General features: G+C 39.8%; 1 protein-coding gene across 1 annotated transcript in view; it reads right to left on the bottom strand.

Annotated features, from left to right (window-relative positions):
• Positions 1-20,779, bottom strand: part of LOC117826226 — a 104,446-nt gene extending 83,667 nt beyond the window's left edge. Inside the window, exons 1-3 of the mRNA XM_034702154.1 lie at positions 20,512-20,779; positions 10,801-10,922; positions 3,006-3,053 (exon numbers count right to left, since the gene is read on the bottom strand). Of these exons, the coding sequence (XP_034558045.1) occupies positions 3,006-3,053; positions 10,801-10,922; positions 20,512-20,569 (228 nt within the window). The 5' untranslated portion in view covers positions 20,570-20,779. The remainder of the gene's footprint in view (positions 1-3,005; positions 3,054-10,800; positions 10,923-20,511) is intronic.
• Between the last annotated feature and the right edge of the window lie 1,090 nt (positions 20,780-21,869).

Raw genomic sequence — 21,869 nt, 5'->3', positions numbered from 1 at the left:
GTCAACATGCAAAAAAAATTGTGCCAGTAGGCCCACAATGCCACAGCCACCCCCACTGTGTTCAACGACAAGCACCTAGCCTCGGCCACTAGAATGCATTAACTTTCCCCTCTCTTTTTTTCCCTCGGCGACTCATGTCAAATCCAGGTCCCTCAGAACAAAATCTTAATAATTAACTGGCAAATTTTAACATGATTGCTTGTGACACACCTACTCTGGTAATTATTGCTTTGAGGCCATGTGCTAATGAAATTAATGCATTCATTGCCCTAACAAATTAGCATAACTCATACAAATGGCCCACATTTGAAACCCCGGTGCAAGGAGAAGACAACACACAGGAAAAGATGCATCATCAAGAAAAACTAAAAAGAAAATGGCTGGCATTGAACTGTGGACGGTATGATGAGCACTTCTTCTCAGAGTCTAAATGGCTAAATCCTCTTAATGCTAACCACGGGTGATTGCAGTCCTGCATTAAAGAGTGATAGCAGCACAGGACCAAATGATTATCATTATCATCATTACAGTCATTGCTGATCTACATATACATCTCTCTGTGGAAAATATTAAATGGCTGTGCCACTGCAGACATTAAAATGTTATTATACTGATGCATTAACTTACTGCAGCAAAGTTCATATCAATACATAGCAAAAGCTTCTCAACAATCATTCTCTAAATGGCACAGCTGCCACTCGCAGCATCCACCAGTCCTGCCACTAACCCTGTTCATGGCTGCTTGGTCACTCAGTGGGATGTCTCTCAGACATTTACTGCTCCGCATTAATAATTGATGCCAATGCCATCGGTACAATGGACCAAGACAAGTGCAATAGTCGGTTAGAGATAGTAAGGAAGTGCAAGAAATGTCCCCTGTTAGGTAAAAGAAGGGCAGAGATGGTTTTAACACCAAAAAATGTGTTTGCCTGAAGCCAAATACTGTCAGGGAAACAGAAGAAAATGACCTCCAATGAAACAACACGGAGTTACATTATTACAATCAGCTGAGAGGCCTCAACCCGGCATGACAGCTCATGCTGTTTTTCAACTGACTATTGGGAATGTGCACGTTTAGTCGACTAGGCGATTAAATGTCATCATCCTTAGAGCTGGCACCATAATTAATAGCCAGTTAAACCAACTATGGATATTTGTATTAATATAATTTTATTATCTCAGCACTGAGAATATTTTGATCTAGAAAATGGTGATAAAGTTGTTTGTGGACTGTGTCTGGTTAAACTATCATTAAACCCCTTGACCAGAAATCAATGGCAAAGTGCAGCCAGCACAGACATGTGGATGTTAAACTGCAACGAGGACTGAGGCCTTTTTGTGCTAGCTCTACTAATATTAGCCGCACTACCCAAACCAGTTTAACATTGTTTACATATTGACTCTGTTATCCTGTGTTGAATAAACTGCTAAATTTTGACTTTTTTCAGTGTTTTCTTACCTTCAGACTTGACATTTCTGTTTAAACTACTGGGAAATGAGTCACTCCAGAACCTCTTTAGTGGTCACAGGCATTCTTAAAGGTGTCTTGGACTAATTCTGTGAATCTCCTATTTTGAATTTCAATTCAAATAGTAATAGTTAAAAACCAACAGTGCAAGGATTTTTAACAATGCTTGAAGCATGTACAATTATGAAGTCCTGTACTCTGTAGCAAACAAGAACCTGAAACTGCACACCTTTTAGCCACCATGGGTGAGGTCTAAATGCCAATCACTGTAAAGATATTGTAGCCACAATAGTGCTTTGAAAAAATTGTACGTCTTTAAATGATTTTTTTTCGTTTTACCAATTTTCACGATTCTGACTTTACTCGTCTTGTCAGAATCGTGAATATTGGCGACTTCAAAACCTGTGTCTAAAAATAGAACAATCACTCAAATGTAACCATGTTACCTTGTATGAGAAGGAACCACACCCCACAGTGGCTCTGAATGGAAACAAACGTGTTTTGCCTGGATGTCAGTGGAGACTTCCCCTCAGACTAAATGTTTCATTCAACTGTCATCAGTGTGTGACTGTGTGTGTATATGTGTATATGTGTGTGTGAGCCTGTGTGCTTTCATGTTTAAAATATCTTAAAATCCTCAAAGGTCGTTGTTAGAGTTACTGTGACATTTCCTTCCACAGACTGGATTCCCCCTCATACATACACACAAGCACAGACAGCAAAGATCACATTTTCAACCCACTGCTGTAGAGCAAACGATGAATAAAACACTCTGTCTCCAGCTTGTGATGCTTTGACCCACAGCACAAGCATGAATACATACAACACATCAACAGCATAGTCTCTAATCTCAGATGGTTAGTAATGTGGCCACCTTGTCCAGCTTGCAACCCCATCTGTGATGACACATCAGCCCCACCGTTTCATAGGAATAAAGCCACAAACACAAGACACAATGTGTTGATGGAAAATTTGCATTAGGCATGTACCACAGGAAAGCGTGATTAATTTCTGCTCATGAAATGAATACAGATTTTGTCATTACATGGCTTATATCCTTTGCCAAATATTGTAATGTTTCTCCCTTCTTCTGCGCAGCGAGTGTTCTGCTGCAATAATAAGGAATAAAAGACAGCTTAGAGCTCATAAGCAACACAACTGCTAGCAAATCAACTAAATCACAGAGCAAAACAAAGACCTGATTGCTCATTAGTATTATGGATCTGCTCTGCTTTAATCTATTTTCTGAGATGCAGCCACTGTTTAATGACTTAAATGGTGTTTGTTTAAATGCGTTATGTACATTTCACAAAGGCAGATTAAAAGAATGAGACATCATCAGATGTCTCGCTCAATCTTTATAAAGCCGCAAGGAGGTTTCTTACTTTTCTCCTTCTGATCATTATTTAAATATTCATTTTGTGAGCGTGAATCAAGAGTTTATAAGTAAAAGGTGATGTAGACTCTGCAAAAGAACAAATTACTGTTTGTAACTTTCAGTGATAGAAATAAAATCAGACTTGACAGATTCACTTACCTTGGCTTTGCAGATGATGCATCGCAGCCTGTCTTCACTCCCACAACCCTATTAAGGAAACATTATGTTAAAGTATTTAGTGACAGTGAACCATCAGTTCAACAATCCCACAAAAAAAACCATTACAAGTTTCACAAAGAAACACAACAAGTATGAAGAAAACATGAAAATCTATTTATAAAAATTAGAGAGAGAACTATGAAATATTTCACTATGTATAACAAAGAAATAGAAGGAAAACACAACAAGCTAAGAGGAGATACAACTACAGCCTGCTTCATACTCCTGCGTTGGCTCTACGTGGTAATCTATGCCGTAGGTCTGCAGAGCCCCGTGCCCCTTCATGAAGCCGGACGTGTTACTCCTTAAAAATGTAACTTTGCGTTGAACTTAGCAGACTGTTAACCATGTGATTGGTCCACTGGGTAGCCTGTTGGTTGTTCTTTTAGCTGTTTTCATTAACTGTTGTAACTTTACTGTCAAAATAAAAGCGCTTCTGTTACCAAAACGGGAAGTAAAGAAAAACTGTCTCAGGAAGTAAAAACAGGAAAACGAGAGTGTCAAAAGAAATACCTTCAAGGTAATCTCATCTCTAAATCGCAAACATAAACTAGATTATCTACTCCATCACAAATTTGTTGAACAAATAATAAATTGAATCGCAAGCCGAGCATTGTGGATTGTGTTACAATGTGAGTTGAGTGAATAATTACATCCTTCGCCAAATCATTCTAATAGGAGAAAAAAATCTCAACTATTTTACAAAACTCAGGTACTAAATATTAATTACATTTACAAAACACAACACCCAAAAAAAAAAAATTATAACAATAGCAAAAAAAACATCAAAAAATGTAACATCTCACAAAGAAACACAAACAAGAGTAAAATAAACACAATTTCTCAAAACAACAACCTCTTACAACATTAACATACAACACAAACAATGTGATAATTAAAACCTCACTTCATTAAATCTCACCATGTTGTGTATTCTTAATTGTTGTTTTTCTTTTTTTCATTGTTGCTGTGTTTTCACCTCTTCAGTTATCAAGAGTTCGACGTTTTCTGCACCAGTTGACATTGTTTTAATGTATGCACTTCATCTTCCACTTCACAAACCAGAACTCCACATGACACAAAAATAACATGTTGACAATAATCTTTAAGCAGGTGCTAACTATCTGAAGATACCATTAACAAGAAAAAGCATTTGTACAAACACAAACTGCCAAAGCCACTGCTAATATGCATGGCATGTAGGAGCCCACTTTGATAGATGTTAATGGCATATAATTATAGAACACTGCTATTAGGCAATGTGATTTTATAAAGAGGACCATTGCCCCTGGCACTGTGGCCTGATTGCTGTGAGTGTTGGGCTAATGAATGTAAACCAAGTCTGTTTGCAGTGATGAGAATTATCAAGCCATGAGAGAGAGACAGAGCGAGAGGGGATGAGAGTGGTGGGGGTGTGGGTGGGGGGGGGGTGCTTAACTCACTTTTCACACCACTTGCAATTAAACAGAAATATAAGCATGCACACTCACAGTCAAGGGCATACTTGTTGACACACATGCACGCACAAAAACACTAACATCAAATGTGAAAAACATATCAACAAAATGCAGCATGTCATCTTCTCAGCATGTTTTTCATCTGTTCACACGTTATCAACTCTTAAACCAATGCTATATTTAGCTGCTATGTTGCTAGCATTTTCACAAGCCTTCTTGTCACTCCCTTCCGCCTACTACTGTGTTTTATTTCAGATGGGTGGGATTACAACAATTCTTCTGCAGAACACTATTACTATTAACTAGACGAGACAGAAACCAGATGTATTCAAATGGAAAACCTATTTATCTGTTGTGATAGCAAGTGTACAGCATTACTCTCCAAAAAAACGCCTGTTCTTGCTCTGTATTTTCTCAAGCCGTCGTTGGGTTGGGCAGTGAGACACACCAGGCCACACTCGACTGGTGCGGTACGAGCAATACAGTCCTCCCATGCCCTTGTACTTTGTGCTGCGAGGGGTTTCACCCCTCTAGGAATGCACTCCCTATAATGAGGGTCAGGGGTCAAAGTGCTGCCTCGCCTGGAGGCCGGGATCTCCTAGGCGCACTCAGTCACTGACTCTGTCCCTATATTTAAATCCTGCCTCAGGACATGTTTTTCAAAGGGCATCTCCTAACTAGTTCCTGGTTACTAATTAGTTTTGTGCCATGCTATTTGTCTTTGGGAACCTGGGAAGGAGAGGGCGGGGGTACAAATGAGGCAGTCTAAAAAAAGATAGCGTATGGTTAGCCTCAGTGCAGATGATAATCGCTGAGATAGTCCTCTGCTGCGAACACGCTTAAATACATTTCAACAGTTGTGGGAATGAATGCCAGCACAGTTTTGTCGTGTTTGACTCAGCGTGCCCGCTGTTTAGTGACAACATCTGTGTGATACTGGTGTGGGTGAAATTAAATAAAGACGAGGAATTTGGCCTTTTGTGTTCAAGCTGCTTTTAGGAGTGCTAACGGTGCATGCTATCACTCCCAGCTGGCTAACTCTCTCTCTTTCTCTCTCACAAGTCAAATCATTATTGGATTACATTTTCTGGCTTCATAAAATGCGGTTAAGAGCCACTTTAGACATATGTGCATGACCTGCTTTCTAGAGATGGCTATCAGAGCAAAAGTGACAGGTCAATTGCTGATTTCTGTTCTGTAAAAGGGAGAAGGGCTCCCTACCCTGAGCACTCTAAAAGGTCGCACACTCTCTCTCCCTCTCTCTTTCACTCTGTCTGCTTCCCTCACACACAAAAAACTAAAGTAGTCTTGTAGCAGCGGCGCACACTCCCAACAGAGAGTGGGCTCCATGTGTGTGTGTGAGTGTGTCTCTTCATGAGTGCAGGCTTGTGTGTCTGTATATAATTGTATAGTGGGAAGACACACACTTAATGGAAGTGGCTCTTCACTCTGACAGCTGGGTGGTGCAGATGAAAGGTCTGCTGTAGCATGTTGTCTACCACTTGTGGAGTATCAAAAGAGACCCAAAGCTCACAGGAGGGAGCTGCACCACAGAAAGCATTTCAGAGTCTGAAGCACTTTTATCTTTGAACAATATATAACGATATCATGTGATAATTAACCAAATTAATTATGAAAGTAATTAAAGTGAACTACTGATACCATTTGTTTTGATACTAAGGATGTAAGGATATATCGCAAGACGGTAAAAAATCGATACAAATAAGGGCGGATTAAAATCGATTCAACAACATTTGTATCTGGATATTATTTTTAAACAGTAGAAGGCTCTATCTGCATTATACTCCTCTTGTTCAACATCATTAAGTCTCTTGCGCTGCTCTCTCATCACTCACTGAGTGGAGGTGTTTTAAGTTTAAAGCATGTTTCAGAATCAGCTGACTGAAGGTGTTGCTCACAGCGGAGACGCTCAGCTGGGGGCTGCAGCTGAGTGACAGGTCTCCACGAGCGCTTTTTTTCTCCGCTGCCGGACTGATTGTGACCCGGTTGCGCTCCAGACTGACACATGATCACATTTAAATGCTTATTTTCCTCAATAAGAACGAGAAAACTGGACACTGAGTCCAAAATCTGATCTTGTTCAGTTGTTCTGTTGCAGTAAATCCACATGTTGTAGTCTGAGTCTTCACTCCAGCACCATGCGTCCACAGAGACGCATGGTCATAGAGATTTTTATAAGCCTGCTCCTCACGTTGATATTCAGCGTGTTAACATTTTGAACACCTCAGTATGTTCTAGCTGTTTAACACCATCAGTAATATACATTGTGTTATGAAGGAAAATTTGATTTAGGGGAAAAAAAACGCATTTGGCATTATTTTTGACATGGAACACTTTTACGTTTTTTAATGAATAAACGATAATTTATCGTTACATTTTCAAAGATCGATAACCGAAAATACTTGAAATTGACATTCCTAAGTTAAAGAGATTTACCTTATTTGTTTAAATATTTAATACTTTCATTTGAGAATTGTTCACTTTCCATTTCTCTATAACTGTTCTGAAATTTTCCAACAAGGTACTTTTGAACGGTGATTTGAGTTTTTTTGCAAGGTGCTGAAAAAAAGTCTGCAGTGATTTTATTTGAGTTACAACACACCTTAAAAATGAAAAAGGATTACTTTGTTTACAAAGAAATATAAGAGAACAAATATATATTGAACTGTCCATATCTGAGAATTGATATAAAACAATAGTTATTTAAATTTCGAGTTCAATCCAGGTTTCTTGAAAATCGTTAGAGTTAGACCTCCTGAAGAGCCAAACAGATATTGTCCACAAGTACATAAATGACAGATTGATTTCATTTAGTTTGTCTGCTCTTGAGTCCTCCAGTCAAAGCTGTTTTTGGCTGATTAAATATTGCCCTTCACTAGAGCTTGGGGCCTTGCAAGATACAGATTTAAAACATGAAGGCAGGAGCTCTTCCTTGTCCAACCAACTTTAAAGTGTCTCTTCACTAGACCCTCAATGTTTGATGAATAACAACACTACACTAGAAATCAAGCAATATGCATGTTAGTTTGTCATGTGCTCAGTGAACTTCAAAGCACTAGACTTAAATAAGTATCCCTATTGATACATGCAGCTGGTCAGCACTAAGCTCACAGACAAACGCTGCTCCTGTCGATATTCAACTTGTGTGATCTCATGCTGGGAACAATTGCGTAGGATTACATGGCGGGGAAAGCAAAGTGTTCAAATACTTGGGCTCACGTTACCAAACCAAGGTGCTTTCATGCTAACAGATGAATGTTTGTGTGGGGCATCAGTTTATCTTAGCTGATGGAACACGCGGGCCATGTACAGAGGCTACAGTCCCAGTCATAAGATCAATCGCCAGTCACAACATGCTGTAGATGCATGTCATCCTCTCACTCTCTCCCCACAGTTCCCCTCTCTCTCAAGCTGTCCTATATAGTAAAAGAAAAAATCTATAAATAAACAAACAAATCAATAAATATGTTTGTGTATCTGGCGGGCACAAGTTTCTGGAAACAGACAAAATCTATCAGAATCTCTCCTTCTCTTTTATACAATTACTGATCCTCTTTTTGCTCCTTTTTAGTCACCACCAACTTCTATAAAACACACTTGGCACCTCACAGCTAAATGCTCCGTTGTGTTCACAATCTAGTCCCTTATGTTATCGGTTCTCTTCATCATTTAAAGTGGGTTTACTTGAGTTGTTTTATTATGGATCAAAGTTACTCATTGCTGAAGACACATTTAATGAGAAAGCCAAAAGAACACGATGAGCTAGCAACTAGCTAGCTAACTTATTAGGTTTGTCATTTGGTCTTCATAGTCTGTGTTATTTTTCTCCATGCTTTTATGATCACATTAGTCTGCTGCTCCAATAACAGCATTGTTGCAGCTAAAATAACATTGTGGTGATGTAACACAACAGTGACTGAACTTTAACCCCATTCTGATTTTAACTGTATCAGTTAGCCGGGCGGTTAGCCAGTTTTCAGAGGGTTTATTTGAGCTACTAAGATTTTTGTTTTTATTTATTTATTTAATTTTTTTAAAGTTATATTCTTTGGGCTTTTACACCTTTATTTCTATAGAGTAGAGGACAGTGGATAGTGTAGGGCACTGAGAGAGTGGGGGAATGACATGCAGGAAGGAGGCCACAGGCTGGAATAGAACCTGGGCCACCCGCTACATGGGCGCACAATTTAAAGCTAGGGTTGGTAGTCTCGGAAAACCAGCATGAATTTGAATGTAGCATTTCCTCATGACTCCGTCTAACCCCTCCCCTCCTCCCTGGGAGCTCCTCCAAAACGACGCCCCCCCGCTCACATGCATGAGCGCCACTGATTCTCGACCATATGATGGTGACTGATTCAAAACTGGTCCTCACCAAAACATTATCATAGTGAAAGTTAAAAACACAAACAAACATGACTGCTGTTAGTACTCACAACTATCATGCTAGCATTATCCAGTTGTACCGGTGACACGATATCAGGAGAAAAGTTATAATACATATATAATACTGTAACAACTCTCCTATTTGTTAAACGTGTTCAGTGTAGATTTTCTTAATTCCTACAGTGTTGACGGTCAGTGAAGGCATCAGGAGAGGTGTAGAGTGTGCGAGTGGGAGAGAGGAGAGGAGAAGTTTTTCATTCATTCAAACATTGATTGTTGTTTTGTTGGTTGGCGTGATCACGGCCGACAGTGACCGGTTATTAAAGCTTAACGTGTTCATGAATCGGCTTGTCATCACTACAGCGTCCGGACGGACGCTACTATAAATATATATTTTCTGTAGGACTTACTGAACGTCATTAATTATTCTGCTTGTTGGTGAGAGCTTCTTAGACTCTGATCCGGACTACAGTCCTGAGCAAAGCACCTCATCGGGTCAGAGGGGACAGGCCCGAGGACGAGCGAGAGGGGCAGTAAATAGAGTCAGGGGAAGTAGAGGCAGGAGACGGGGACTCGGAGGAGTGCACGCCGGGGAAATGTACGCGCAGGAGGAGGGCAGGACGGCTGGACGGGATATGATTGGTTTAAAATTTGGGGAGCCAAAAAACGGTGATTGGTTGGTGTTTTCCCAGGTTTACTCCGGCTGTAAATAGCAGTTTTTTTTCACTCTTTTTTAGGAACACATCATGTAATGATTGCCATCAGGACATAAAGATCATTTTAGCCAGTATAACAAAAAGTGGATCTAAATCTGATTACCAACCCCAGCTTTAAACATAAGGCCAATTCCGCGCCCCAGATTTTTTCTTTAAAGGCACTGAAACCAAATCATTGAAGAAGTCTGACATAAAAGGAAATCAAAGTTTCATGAGAGGTGTCTGCAGGTTTATGACTTATCTTCATGTAACGCCACATTTGTTCCACTGATCATATAAAAATAATAAGTCATTTTAACAGGCAGAATATTGTATTTTTAATGGTTTGCATCTGTCATTGCAAAACTCCTCATGTGAATTGAAAATGTCATGTGAAATAAACAAAAATTTGCAGGAGGAAAGCTTGTATTATAAAAAAGCAGCAGCTTGTGTGTAAAATTTTGTTTGTTTCTTAAACTTTCTCTGTCAACACAACTCTTCACTGCCTTCTCAGATTTTATGTTTTACTTGTCGAAGAATACTTATACAATGGCAATTATACATGTTCTGTGCAAATCTGCGTGCAGCAGCAGCAGTTGGTTGGAAATTAACAGAGTTAGAGTAATTAGCATGAGCAACAACGAGTATCATAACTGAACAGAAGACAAATGTATGCCACCCACATAAAACTTACACTTCATTAACCAAGAAGAGCGTAAAGTGCTTCTCTGCAGAGTGCAAAAACATCTTATCAGTGACCGCAGTATCAATACAACCGCTGATTCAAAGAGTGCTACAGATGTTAATGAGCTGTTTTACGTTTGGTGGCAGGTGTCTGGTGAACAATTGCTTTCTGGGTTTCTTCCCGTCCATTATGAAGTGCTGCTCAATGTTTCAGCCTCAGTGTTTCAACTGCTTTACATGACGTGTTATCATTGTTAGCAACCCTCATTAAAATTAATTGGTATTGCTATTTGAAAGAAAGCTCATTACCTTAAGGCAAACAGCATTGTTTTGTCTCAATGAGGAATGCTTACATTGCACACACATTTATTCACAGTTAGAAATCCAACACAGACATCTTTCCTCCTTTACTTCCTGACAAATGGCTGAGGAGAAAAAGAAGCCACACTGAAATTCAAAATATCAAGATTTCCCCACACAGAAAGTCTTTCTTACCCTCTGGATCCAAGTGGACAGACACACGTGATGGGCAAGTAAATTCTTGCAGTCACAGAAATTCCTCAGTGGGTCACTGGCTTTAAGTTCAACATCCCTGCATATGAAGCACTCTGACGTCTCTGCAGGAGAAGAGGGGATGATAGAGGTTATAAAATTATTAAGATCTGATGTTACATTGCATCAAATGCTGATCGCAGACATGCACTCAGATTCAACGCTATTGATGAAATTGTTAATTGACTCACAATTGCCACTTAGACTGCAGTTTATAACCTTTCTCAGCGTTCACTACACACACACAAACACACACACACACACACACACACACACACACACACACGCGCGCGCACACACACACACACACACACACACACACACAGTAGGGCCCCTTATGTTTTATACTTGTGTTTTGTTTCCAGGAAACACAGCAGGGCGAATCCAGCATTTAAAGACAACTGTGACAAGTTGACATTCTTGACAAGACAAACACTAATGCAAAGGTGAGATTGACAATAGGAAATAACAGCCAGCTTATATGTTGTTGTTTTCCACAGTTTCTGATGTTTGGTGTGGTTGTCAGATTTTTTTTTCCACTTTGTTTCAAGGTGAAAAGTTTTTTAATTTTACTTTTATTCCAAGGAGACTGATGCCAAATTTGCCCACTTTGCCAACAGTTTTTGTTTACCATTACTGCTTTTTACTTCATAACAAAGTCTGAATGTCTGGACTTTTTTCATGGGACTTCAATCTTAGATATTTACCAATCAGAGTTTGACATGAAGAATAAAAAATGGCAGCAGTTGTTGCTGATGTTGAGGGTGTTTCTGGGCCGTAGCTGCAAAATCTGTAATCCTGTCAGCACCGGCAGCATTATTTGACCAAGCTGGTGGTCCAGAGCAACTACAGGCAATTTCAGTTTGGACGTCTGGTATCCGCCTATAATGTCACTACCAGTCAAAAGTTTGGAAACACCTTCTCATTCAATGTTTTTTATTTGTTTTAACTATTTTAAACACTTTAGATTAATACTGAAGGCATCAAAACTATGAACATATATGGAATTATTTCATTCACAAAAAAGTGTTAAACAAAGCAGAATATGTTTTAGATTTTAAATACTTCAAAGTAGCCTTCTTTGCCCACTCTTGGTATTCTCTCAGTCTGCTTCATGAAGTGGTCTCATGGAATGGTTTCTAATTAACATGAGCCTTGTCAAGAGTTCATTTGTAGAATGACTTGCCTTCTTAATGTGTTTGAGACCATCAGTTGTGTTGTTCAGAGGTAGGGTTAGTACACAATGGATAGCCCTATTTGACTACTGTTGTCATCCAGATTATGGCAAAACCAGATTATTTCATAGTTTTGATGTCTTCAGTATTAATCTACAATGTTGGAAATTATTAAAATAAATAAAAACCATTGAATGAGAAGGTGTGTCCAAACTTTTGACTGGTGGTGTATATTAAACAGCTTACGAACCAACAGCAGAAATGGTATAACAACAGAATGAGTGCAGGGGATGATATGAAGGAGGATACATTTGGCTTTCTTGGGTATTCAGCTGTTTATTCAAGTCCAGTATACAGCCAAAGACATACTGAGGCCAAGGTTGCTCTGCTTCTGGTTCATGTCTGCACTGCTTTGTAATCAGAAAAGAGTTGCTTTCTTTACCAATATGGTGAAGAAATGTATTGTTTGAACTAAACCAGAAGGAACATCCACATAAAGCTTCATTATGAGGTGCTACTGCTTTGTTGTTTGGAGATTACAGCGACAAGCCTGGATCAGCTGACTTCATAGCTTGCATTGGAGCACTTGTTGTAAGCGGCAGGCAATGTAGATATAGCACACAAATTTACATATGACCTAACTGTGGGGATGACATTTAAAACTAAGTGCTGTGTTATACTGACATCAGTAATGGGCCAATCTGTCTCATGGTTTCAACAATGGACTTTTTGCTCTTAAATAAGTCCAGAACAATCAACAAATTATCCCAATTATGACCCGGCTTTCTTATCAATTCACTAGGAGTGTTAAATACATGATTCTGATTGGCCAAAACCTGGAAACAACAGTAATTAATTCTGAACAAGTGGAAACCTACGGTCGCGAGAATTGAAGCCAATGCAGAAGTGTTAAAAACTGCAGTTCATAAAGTGTCCACTTGAGGCCGGCTCTGGAAATACCGGAAACCACATACACACAAATTGGAAAAAAACCTGATCTTTACATCAGAAATAAACATGTTTACAGCCTGGTACAAAAAACGAGTGTAGTCTGGATAGCTAATTTTTCAATCGGCACACATTACTGAAGTGAATTTTTTTATAACGTGGCAATTGCAAATATATTAAAATTATGAGTTTTCCATTATGAGAGGCACAGCTGACTTGATTGACAGGCGGGAACACTGTAGCTGTTGGCTAGGAGCCAACATAGCCCTCCTCTTTACGTCACCATCGCTCGATAGAAGTTAATTTGAGTTCAACATTTCTAATATGGCTCCCACCGACGATTGGCTTCAAAACGGCGCTTCAGAAACAGAGTGGGTGAAGTCAAGGATACTACGTCCATATTTTATACAGCCTATGGTCTTATCAAATCTATCCACGGGAGGAGTCTGACACATTCATTAAGTTTACAATTTCACATTTCTTGTTGACAATGTGGCAAAAACATTGGTTTCAAATAGCATAGGATATTTCTGTATAACTCTCAGTTTGTTAAGAGAGCACAAAACTTTGAATGTTTGGTTAATAGCTGAACAGTCACCAGCAGAGAAAAGAAGACGTGATGATGACAATGAGGAATAATGAAAAACTATTGAGGGATGTCAAAACACCAAAAGAGCTGAGTGAAAGAGACGTTGACCAAACTTAAGGAAAAGCAGACTCAAATGAATGTAATCAATTTACCGTGATTTGTAACCGTAAAGCAGGTTAACGTTTAGACCTCAATGTGAGGACAAAATCCTTCCAGTTAATGGCTGGGTCCTGCTCACCCTGTCAGTATTCTATATGGCATAATCACCTGCTCACTTTACATTATCCCCTACACAGAAGAGATACAACACTGTGTCCCTAACAGCACAATAAAAGCTGTTTTACAATCATTTTCAGTGATTCTCATTGGCATCAAAAGTTGAAGAAATATGTTTCTGACTCCTAGAGTTTTATACTTTATATCAGAAGAAATAACGCTCACAGTTCTTAGAGCCAAACTCACCACACAGGCCTTAAAGCTACATTCAGCTGCACCAAATACAGCTGTTGATAACTTATTTGTCTTTCATTTGGTGCTGAGCCAGTCGGGTACAGTCAGTTGATAAAAGACTATTTACTAGAAAAGCGGCCTGCTGTGGCTGCAAAATGACTCGATTGAGAAGTGAGCATGAAACTAAAATAGAGAAGTTTGGGGTTGTTATACCAAACAATGAACCGAAAAATGCAATTAGCATCTGATTCTGCAGAACTACAGAATCAGGTAGTGTGGGGTTTTATGTGGATTTGTCACAATGAGCAACCTTTTTGGCAATATGGGGAGTCATGCGACCCCGTGATGAGATAAAAATACTGATAATAGCAACTATAAGTGTCTCATACTCTGCTCAATTTAATTAATGTAAGGTTGGGTTATCCTTAGTTTCTTAATTAAGTTATCATTAGGAGTGAAGAAGAAGAAGAAGAAGAAGAAGAAGAAGAAGAAGAAGAAGAAGAAGAAGAAGAAGAAGAAGAAGAAGAAGAAGAAGAAGAAGAAGAAGAAGAAGAAGAAGAAGAAGAAGAAGAAGAAGAAGAAGAAGAAGAAGAAGAAGAAGGAGAACGCAACGTTAATAAGACTGAACACTATCATGACTAACTAAATGAGCTCCTAAAATGTAAACCGATGAATCATAACGTGTCTCAGCTTGTCCTGATGATAAAGATTTTGATTGGAACCAGGGTATAAAGATGAACCATTTCAGCACACAGTTTTCTGTCTTTCCAGGGTTCACATCTGCTTTAAACTCACAGCTGAAAAGATGACTAATAACAACAAAATTACCTGTTTTTGTTCAATTATACATGGAAATAAAAGAGAGGAGAGTTGGCTACATCATGCACTATCTACTGGGCATGAGGTCACTGCCCAGGGGCTGAGGTTCACCACGAGATCCATTCACAACCTCCGGTCTAAAAATATGAGTCCAATGCGGAAGTGCTAAAAACTGCAGTTCATCAATGATCTGCTTGAGGCTGGCTCCGGAAGTACCGGAAACCACATAGACATCAATTCAAAAAAGCCGATCTTTACAGCAGAAATAAACATGTTTACAGCCTGGTACAAAAGACGAGTGTAGTCAACACACATAATACAGAGGGTGAATTTTTTCATAACGCGGTAATTTCAAAGATATTGAGATTACGAGTCTTCCAATGAGAGGCACAGCTGACTTGATTGACAGGCGGGAACACATAGCTGTTGGCTAGGAGACTCAAACCCCGCCTCTTTACATCACACTAAGTTTGGTTGAGTTCAGCATTTCCAATATAGCTCCCGCTGACAATTGGCTTCAAAACAGCGCTGAGGAACAGATGGGTGACGTCACTGATACTACGTCCATTATTCATACAGACCTGTTGTGGCTTAATGATACTTAGACATAATAGAGAGGAAAGGAGTTAGCTACATCATGCACTATCTACTGGGCATGAGGTCACAGCCCGGGGCAGAGGTTCACCACAAGATCCATTCACAACCAGCATTTCTGATTCCAACCAACGAACTTCAACACTTTCTCTGTCTGTGATGATTTCTGATGCTAATTACTGGACCATAGCTGGAAGCCAGATATGTTGGTCTCATCCCATAAAAACATTTTGGAGGCAGCAGTGAGGGCCTGCTGTCATCTGCTCATTCGCCTGACTGTGGGATAAACTGCTGCCTCAGAAGCTCCTGTCTCTTTTGGGCTTCTTGTTGAACCAGATCGCCTCAGGTGAAGATCTATCTCCAGATGAAAAATCTTTTAATCACAAGCTGTTTTTTAATGTAACCCATCAGGTTCTGTGTAAGCAGATTTTATTACTGACCAGGCATATATCTCATCTTTCATTAATATCTCTTAGACAAGCCTTCAAACAGGGAAGCCAGCAAACTTTTCTCTCCTCAGCACTCAGTTTTTCAGGCATTTTCAGCTGAATGTGTGGTGTCTTGCTGCCACTACCTTTACCTGCCTGTTCCTTACACCAACCACCACACTTACAAATGGAAATCAGACTGGTGAGGTGCTTTCCAACATCCCGAGTGTGTCAGAATTAATATGTTTGCATCCTTTCAGTCTGCTTGTCAGACAAAATATCAGGTGTAGTCGGTTCTCACTCATTGCCAAAATAACTTTGTATGTGCAGAGGAGCTTGTAGAAAATAATGTAGCCATGCAGAGACAAAAACATATAGAGTGTGACAGTGTAGCTAAGAGGCAGTGTGCATGCTTCAACAGCCTGACAGAAAATATTTCCAAACTTACTGTGATGGCAGGTTCACCAATTATACCAACAAGTCCTTTTCAACATTTCATTCCCACAAATCTGTACCGCTTTTACCATCATTATGGCAAGCCCTGAGGCACTTCTAGAGCTAAATAACAGATGTGCTGCTGCTGTCAGGAGGAAAATAACTAGAAAACAACATTACAACTGAGATGTAAACATGCAGCAGCGTCAATTGTGGCTGAGCTGACATGTCTGCGTGATCTGTGACTGCCATAATTAACTGTCAATAGTGACGGTGTGTTCAGGAGCGTTTCACATGGAGGTGAGCGCTCATCTAACAGACTGGAGTCAACCCCTCTACATGTTTTAGCAGCTAACACAACTTCCCCATGCAGTGGCAGCTTCAGTTCGTGATGATTCCACGCAGAGAGGTGTTGAAAAGAAAAGTTCATCATTTGAATCGCTGATCTCTCAGTCACGGAGGAGAATGAACAAACAAGATCTCTGTCACAAGCTCTGTTTATTCTACTCCTTCTGTCTGAAAACAGCTTTAGTGGTGGGTGTCAGTGATGTTTTAATTCCCTGCTGCATAGAATCAGGCAGATGAATCATACAGAAAAACAGAAGGATAGAAGCCCTGATCTGAACAGAAGCAGAGTGATTTGATGAGTTTGAGACAGTGTACAGTAGCATACAGTAAACAACTGAGGGAAATGCCAGATTGAGATAATTTAATTGTCCGTTGCATTGCTAACGACCTCATTAACTAAAGAATGATGGGAAATCAGCATGGTCCAGGCGAGGAACCGCCTGTGTGACAGCCATCTGGATACAATGGGGGGTGGGGTTGAGTGGGGGTTGGGGGATTGGTAAGCTAACACCACAGCCATCATGAATTCCAAGCACAGGCCAAGAGCACCTCTGATGGAAGAAGGGGAAGGTGTTGTACTAACAGGTATGACTTTCAGTTTAGTCTGACTGAAACTTGTCTCTGGTTTTTAGACTTTGAGCAATGAAAGATACTGAACTGACAGTTTATAGGAAGTACAAAAATCCAAGAAAACAGGGTGCAACTTTACAGTAATCTAAAGATCTGTCAGCTTCTTTTTTCTCTGCTGTCCCATGATATTTAAAGGGATGGTTTGAGTTTTTTTAAGTGGGTTTTTTATAGGTACTAGTCTACAAAGTGTATTACCCATGGGAGTGCCGATCAGCTTGGCCCCTGTATCGGGAAACCAGGGAACTGGGACAAAAACGAGGCTCTGCAGCAATACAGACGGGGCCAATATTGCCATGTAATTTAGCTTATTTTAAGAGACTCTGACCCCAACACACTGCGTTATGTTCAGAAATAATCCAGCCACTTTGTTTTGACACTGTTTCACAGACGCAATACATACATGTTCCTCCGACTGCAGCCCACTGAGAAATTTGCTATCGAGTACAAGTCAGTTTGAATTTCTCTTCGTACACTGATAGTCATAGTCCAGTAAGTTTAGATATTAGCTTAAAGCTGGGGTTGGTAGTCTCAGAAAACCAGCATGAATTTGACTGTAGCTTTTCCTCATGACTCAGTCTAACCCCTCCCCTCCTCCCTCGGAGCTCCTCCAAAACGACGCCCCCCCGCTCACATGCATGAGCGCCGCTGATTCTCGACCATATGATCGTGACTGATTCAAAACCGGTCCTCACCAAAACATTCTCATAGTGAAAATTAAAAACACAAACAAACATGGCTGCTGTTAGTACTCACAACTGTCATGCTAGCATTATCCAGTTGTACCCGTGACACGATATCAGGAGAAAAGTTATAACACATATATAATACTGTAACAGCTCTACTGTTTGATAAATGTGTTCAGTGTAGATGTTCTTAATTCCTACAGTGTTGACGGTCAGTGAAGGCATCAGGAGAGTTGTAGAGTGTGTGAGTGGGAGAGAGGAGAGACAAGAGGAGAAGTTCTTCATTCATTCAAACATTGATTGTTGTTTTGTTGGTTGGCGTGATCACGGCCGACAGTGACCGGTTATTAAAGCTCAGCGTGTTCACGAATTGGCTCGTCATCCCTACAGCTTCCGGACGGACGCTACAATAAATATATATTTTCTGTAGGACTTACTGAACGTCATTAATTATTCTGCTTGTTGGTAAGAGCTTTTTAGACTCTGATCTGGACTACAGTCCTGAGCAAAGCACCTCATCAGGTCAGAGGGGACAGGCCCGAGGACGAGCGAGAGGGGCAGTAAATAGAGTCAGGGGAAGCAGAGGCAGGAGACGGGGACTCGGAGGAGTGCACGCCGGGGAAATGTACGCGCAGGAGGAGGGCAGAACGGCTGGACGGGATTTGAATGGTTTAAAATTTGAGGAGCCAAAAAACGGTGATTGGTTGGTGTTTTCCCAGGTTTACTCCGGCTGTAGATAGCATTATTTTTTCACTCTTTTTTAGGAACACATCATGTATTGATTGCCATCAGGACATAAAGATCATTTTAACCAGTATAACAAAAAGTGTATCTAAATCTGATTACCAACCCCAGCTTTAAACAAAGTGGCTTTTTGACGCCAAAGTAAAACTCATAGATATAGCATACAATCATCCTGACAATGGCATGTTGATCTGAAATTTTTTGTTTGAGCTAAATTACAAGATGAATTTGATGCAGCCTGCAGCCGCTGATCGTGTTGGTTTACTGCCCTGCCTCTCAATACTGGGGTAGAGCTGAACAGCATCTCCTGTTGGTTATACACTTAATGTTGACTAACACCTCAAACAACCCCAATTCACAAAATAAATCAATAAAAAAAAAAAACTAACCCTTTAAACGGATATGGAAGGAAAAAAAAGGTTAGATTTGAGGCAACTTACTTTAAATGCTTACTTACTTAAATGCATACTTAAAGCTGGGGTTGGTAGTCAGATTTAGATCCACTTTTTGTTATACTGGCTAAAATGATCTTTATGTCCCGATGGCAATCAATACATAATGTGTTCTTAAAAAAGAGGTAAAAAAAAGCTGCTATCTACAGCCGGAGCAAACCTAAGAAAACACCAACCAATCCCTGCCATCAGGAGCCAAATTATAAAACCAATCAAATCCCGTCCTGACGTTCTGCCCGCCTCCTGCAAAGCGTACATTTCATGCTTGTTTGTGTTTTTAACTTTCACTATGAGAATGTTTTGGTGTTTTCTTACTGCTGAGTGAGACATGAGTTGACGTAGTGCAAAACACAAACGATGTGTTGAGGACCGGTTTTGAATCAGTCACCATCATATGTTCGCCAATCAGCGGCGCTCGTGCATGTGAGAGGGGGCGTCATTTTGGAGGAGCTCCGAGGGGAGGAAATGCTACATTCAAATTCATGCTAGTTTTCCATGACTACCATCCCTAGCTTTAATATATACTTAGATTTAATGTATAAAGAAGCAGTTCTTAATTGTCCTGGGTACTTATTTAAACATTTTAGGGTCTAACTACAAACAGTCAGGGTTTATTTAAATAGAAAGAAATAGTATTTCTGGTGATTTAACTTGAGCAGTGCAACACAAAGGAGACATTAACTGTAAAACACGATGTCCTAAAACCTTTATATTATTATCAAAATGCACAATGAATGGTTTAGGTTTGAAACAACCACAATTTCAGCTGCAGCCAATAGAAGAAATGTATCACATAGATTTCAAACAGTTTGCAGATTCATTAAATCAAAGAGATTTTCATGTGAATTATGTCATTATTAATTGTGTTTTGTGAGATATACAGCATATTTATACCGTTAATGTTTTTTATGATTAAAAGAATATATATCTACATTTAAGGGCAGGGAAGTCAGAGCAGCACTCAAGAAATCAAGTCCTGCACTTTTATTTACTTTAGATGGGAGATGTAAAACCAAAGCAGAGTCCTGGATATTTTCTCAATGCAATTCAATATCATCTGTAACTCGATCATGCACAGTTTGTTGAGCAGACTTCATGCTTTAATTTTGTGGACTCGAAGTCCAGGCTGATACAGCACAGTTGACATAAGTTCTCAGATCTTAGGAAGCTCTTCCTGCACACATAGAAAACATTGCTGTTTAACTGTTCCACTGACTGATAGCTCATTTTCTTTGCAGGAACAACAAGACTTGATGTTCAAAAGCATTGGGTGCTACTTTTATTGTGTGAAAGGCAACATTTCTGAGGGTAGTTTCTGTTAAACATGGAATAACAAGTATCACTTCTGTACATACATACCGATGAGTAAACTTCTGCATGACTCAGCTGGAGACAGTGATCTGTACTCACTGCCCATGTTTCAGTCTCTGTTGTGGCTGAGACGACTTTTTCCACTCACCCCTGAGAAGCTCCAGATTCCAGCAGTTTGCTCTACTTCCTGTTAGCATTCCTTTGTGTTCTCCCGCTGAGGTTATATGAGCACTCAGAGACCAATCAATATGTCAATGAAGAAGTTTAGCACACTATCTGTATTTTCTATTCCTGCACTCCTTCTGCTTAACGGTCTGTGTTTTTGTTTTTGAGGAAGTGTTAACAAATGAACAGCCAATGACAGCAGGGCAGGGCGGGCACGTCAGAACAGGAAGCCACATGGAGGAGAAAAAAAATAAAAACGAGCTGCACTCTCTAACAAGACTGTTCAGAAATAGATGCAATGACTCATCTGGAAATAGATGATTTCAGTACACAAAGGAACATTGTATTTAGTTAGGAAGGATGTATTCTTTATTTATGGGAAAACAGGCTGAGCTTGAGAAGATTTCAAAATACAGAGGAGCATGTAAGAGCAGAGATTGCTCCACTTAAAACAACTCTGTGTTGCAATGAGCCATCATGTACGCTCATTGCTGGGAAATGACTAACAGATTGAGGAATTTCCCAATCCTTCTACATATTGACTGAATACAATCACCAAAGCAAGTTTCCCCATTAACAGCTGTGGTTTCTTTGTGTCATTCCTTCTCCTGCTTTCAAGTCACGACTGCTTCCTGCCTTTCACTAGGTTTTAAAAAATGAACCATCAAATAGAAGTCATTCTATGTTGTGAGTTTAAATCAGATAACAGAAGCAATCACTGGTATGAAGGATGGATATTTTAAGTATTTTCCGTGATTGATTTTTGGAAATTGATTTTTAATCAATTAAAAAAAACATTATTATTCTTACATCAAAAACAATGCCAAATACGTTTTTTTCCCCTAAATTATATTTTCTACAGCAACAAAATGCATGACGGTATTGAATACTTATACATGTTTAATGCTGAATATCAAAGATGAAGCTCCTAAAAATATTCTCCATGGAAATAGTCTTATAATGTGAAGGCTCAAAATACTAACAGAAAAGTACTTCAGACTCATAGTGTCCAGTTTAAATAAATAAACATGTGCACACTGTCAGGCGTCAGGCGGGAGCACAACCAGGTCATAATCAGTCCAGCTGCAGAAAAGCCTAGAAGGCTCTGATGTTACTGGTCTGCAAACACAGCGTACTAGCAATTCCCACCAGTCTGTTGGCCTTGGGAAATGTCCTGTTTAAAGTACTCAGCCTTCATGTCCATGTCATTGTTGGCAGCAGTTGCGTATTGATCCTCTTTA

This window comes from Notolabrus celidotus, chromosome 2 (genome assembly GCF_009762535.1).
Source record: "Notolabrus celidotus isolate fNotCel1 chromosome 2, fNotCel1.pri, whole genome shotgun sequence".
NCBI classification, from domain to species: Eukaryota; Metazoa; Chordata; class Actinopteri; order Labriformes; family Labridae; genus Notolabrus; species Notolabrus celidotus.
Note: the sequence above shows the minus strand (reverse complement) of the source record. Positions and strands in the feature narration are given on the sequence as shown.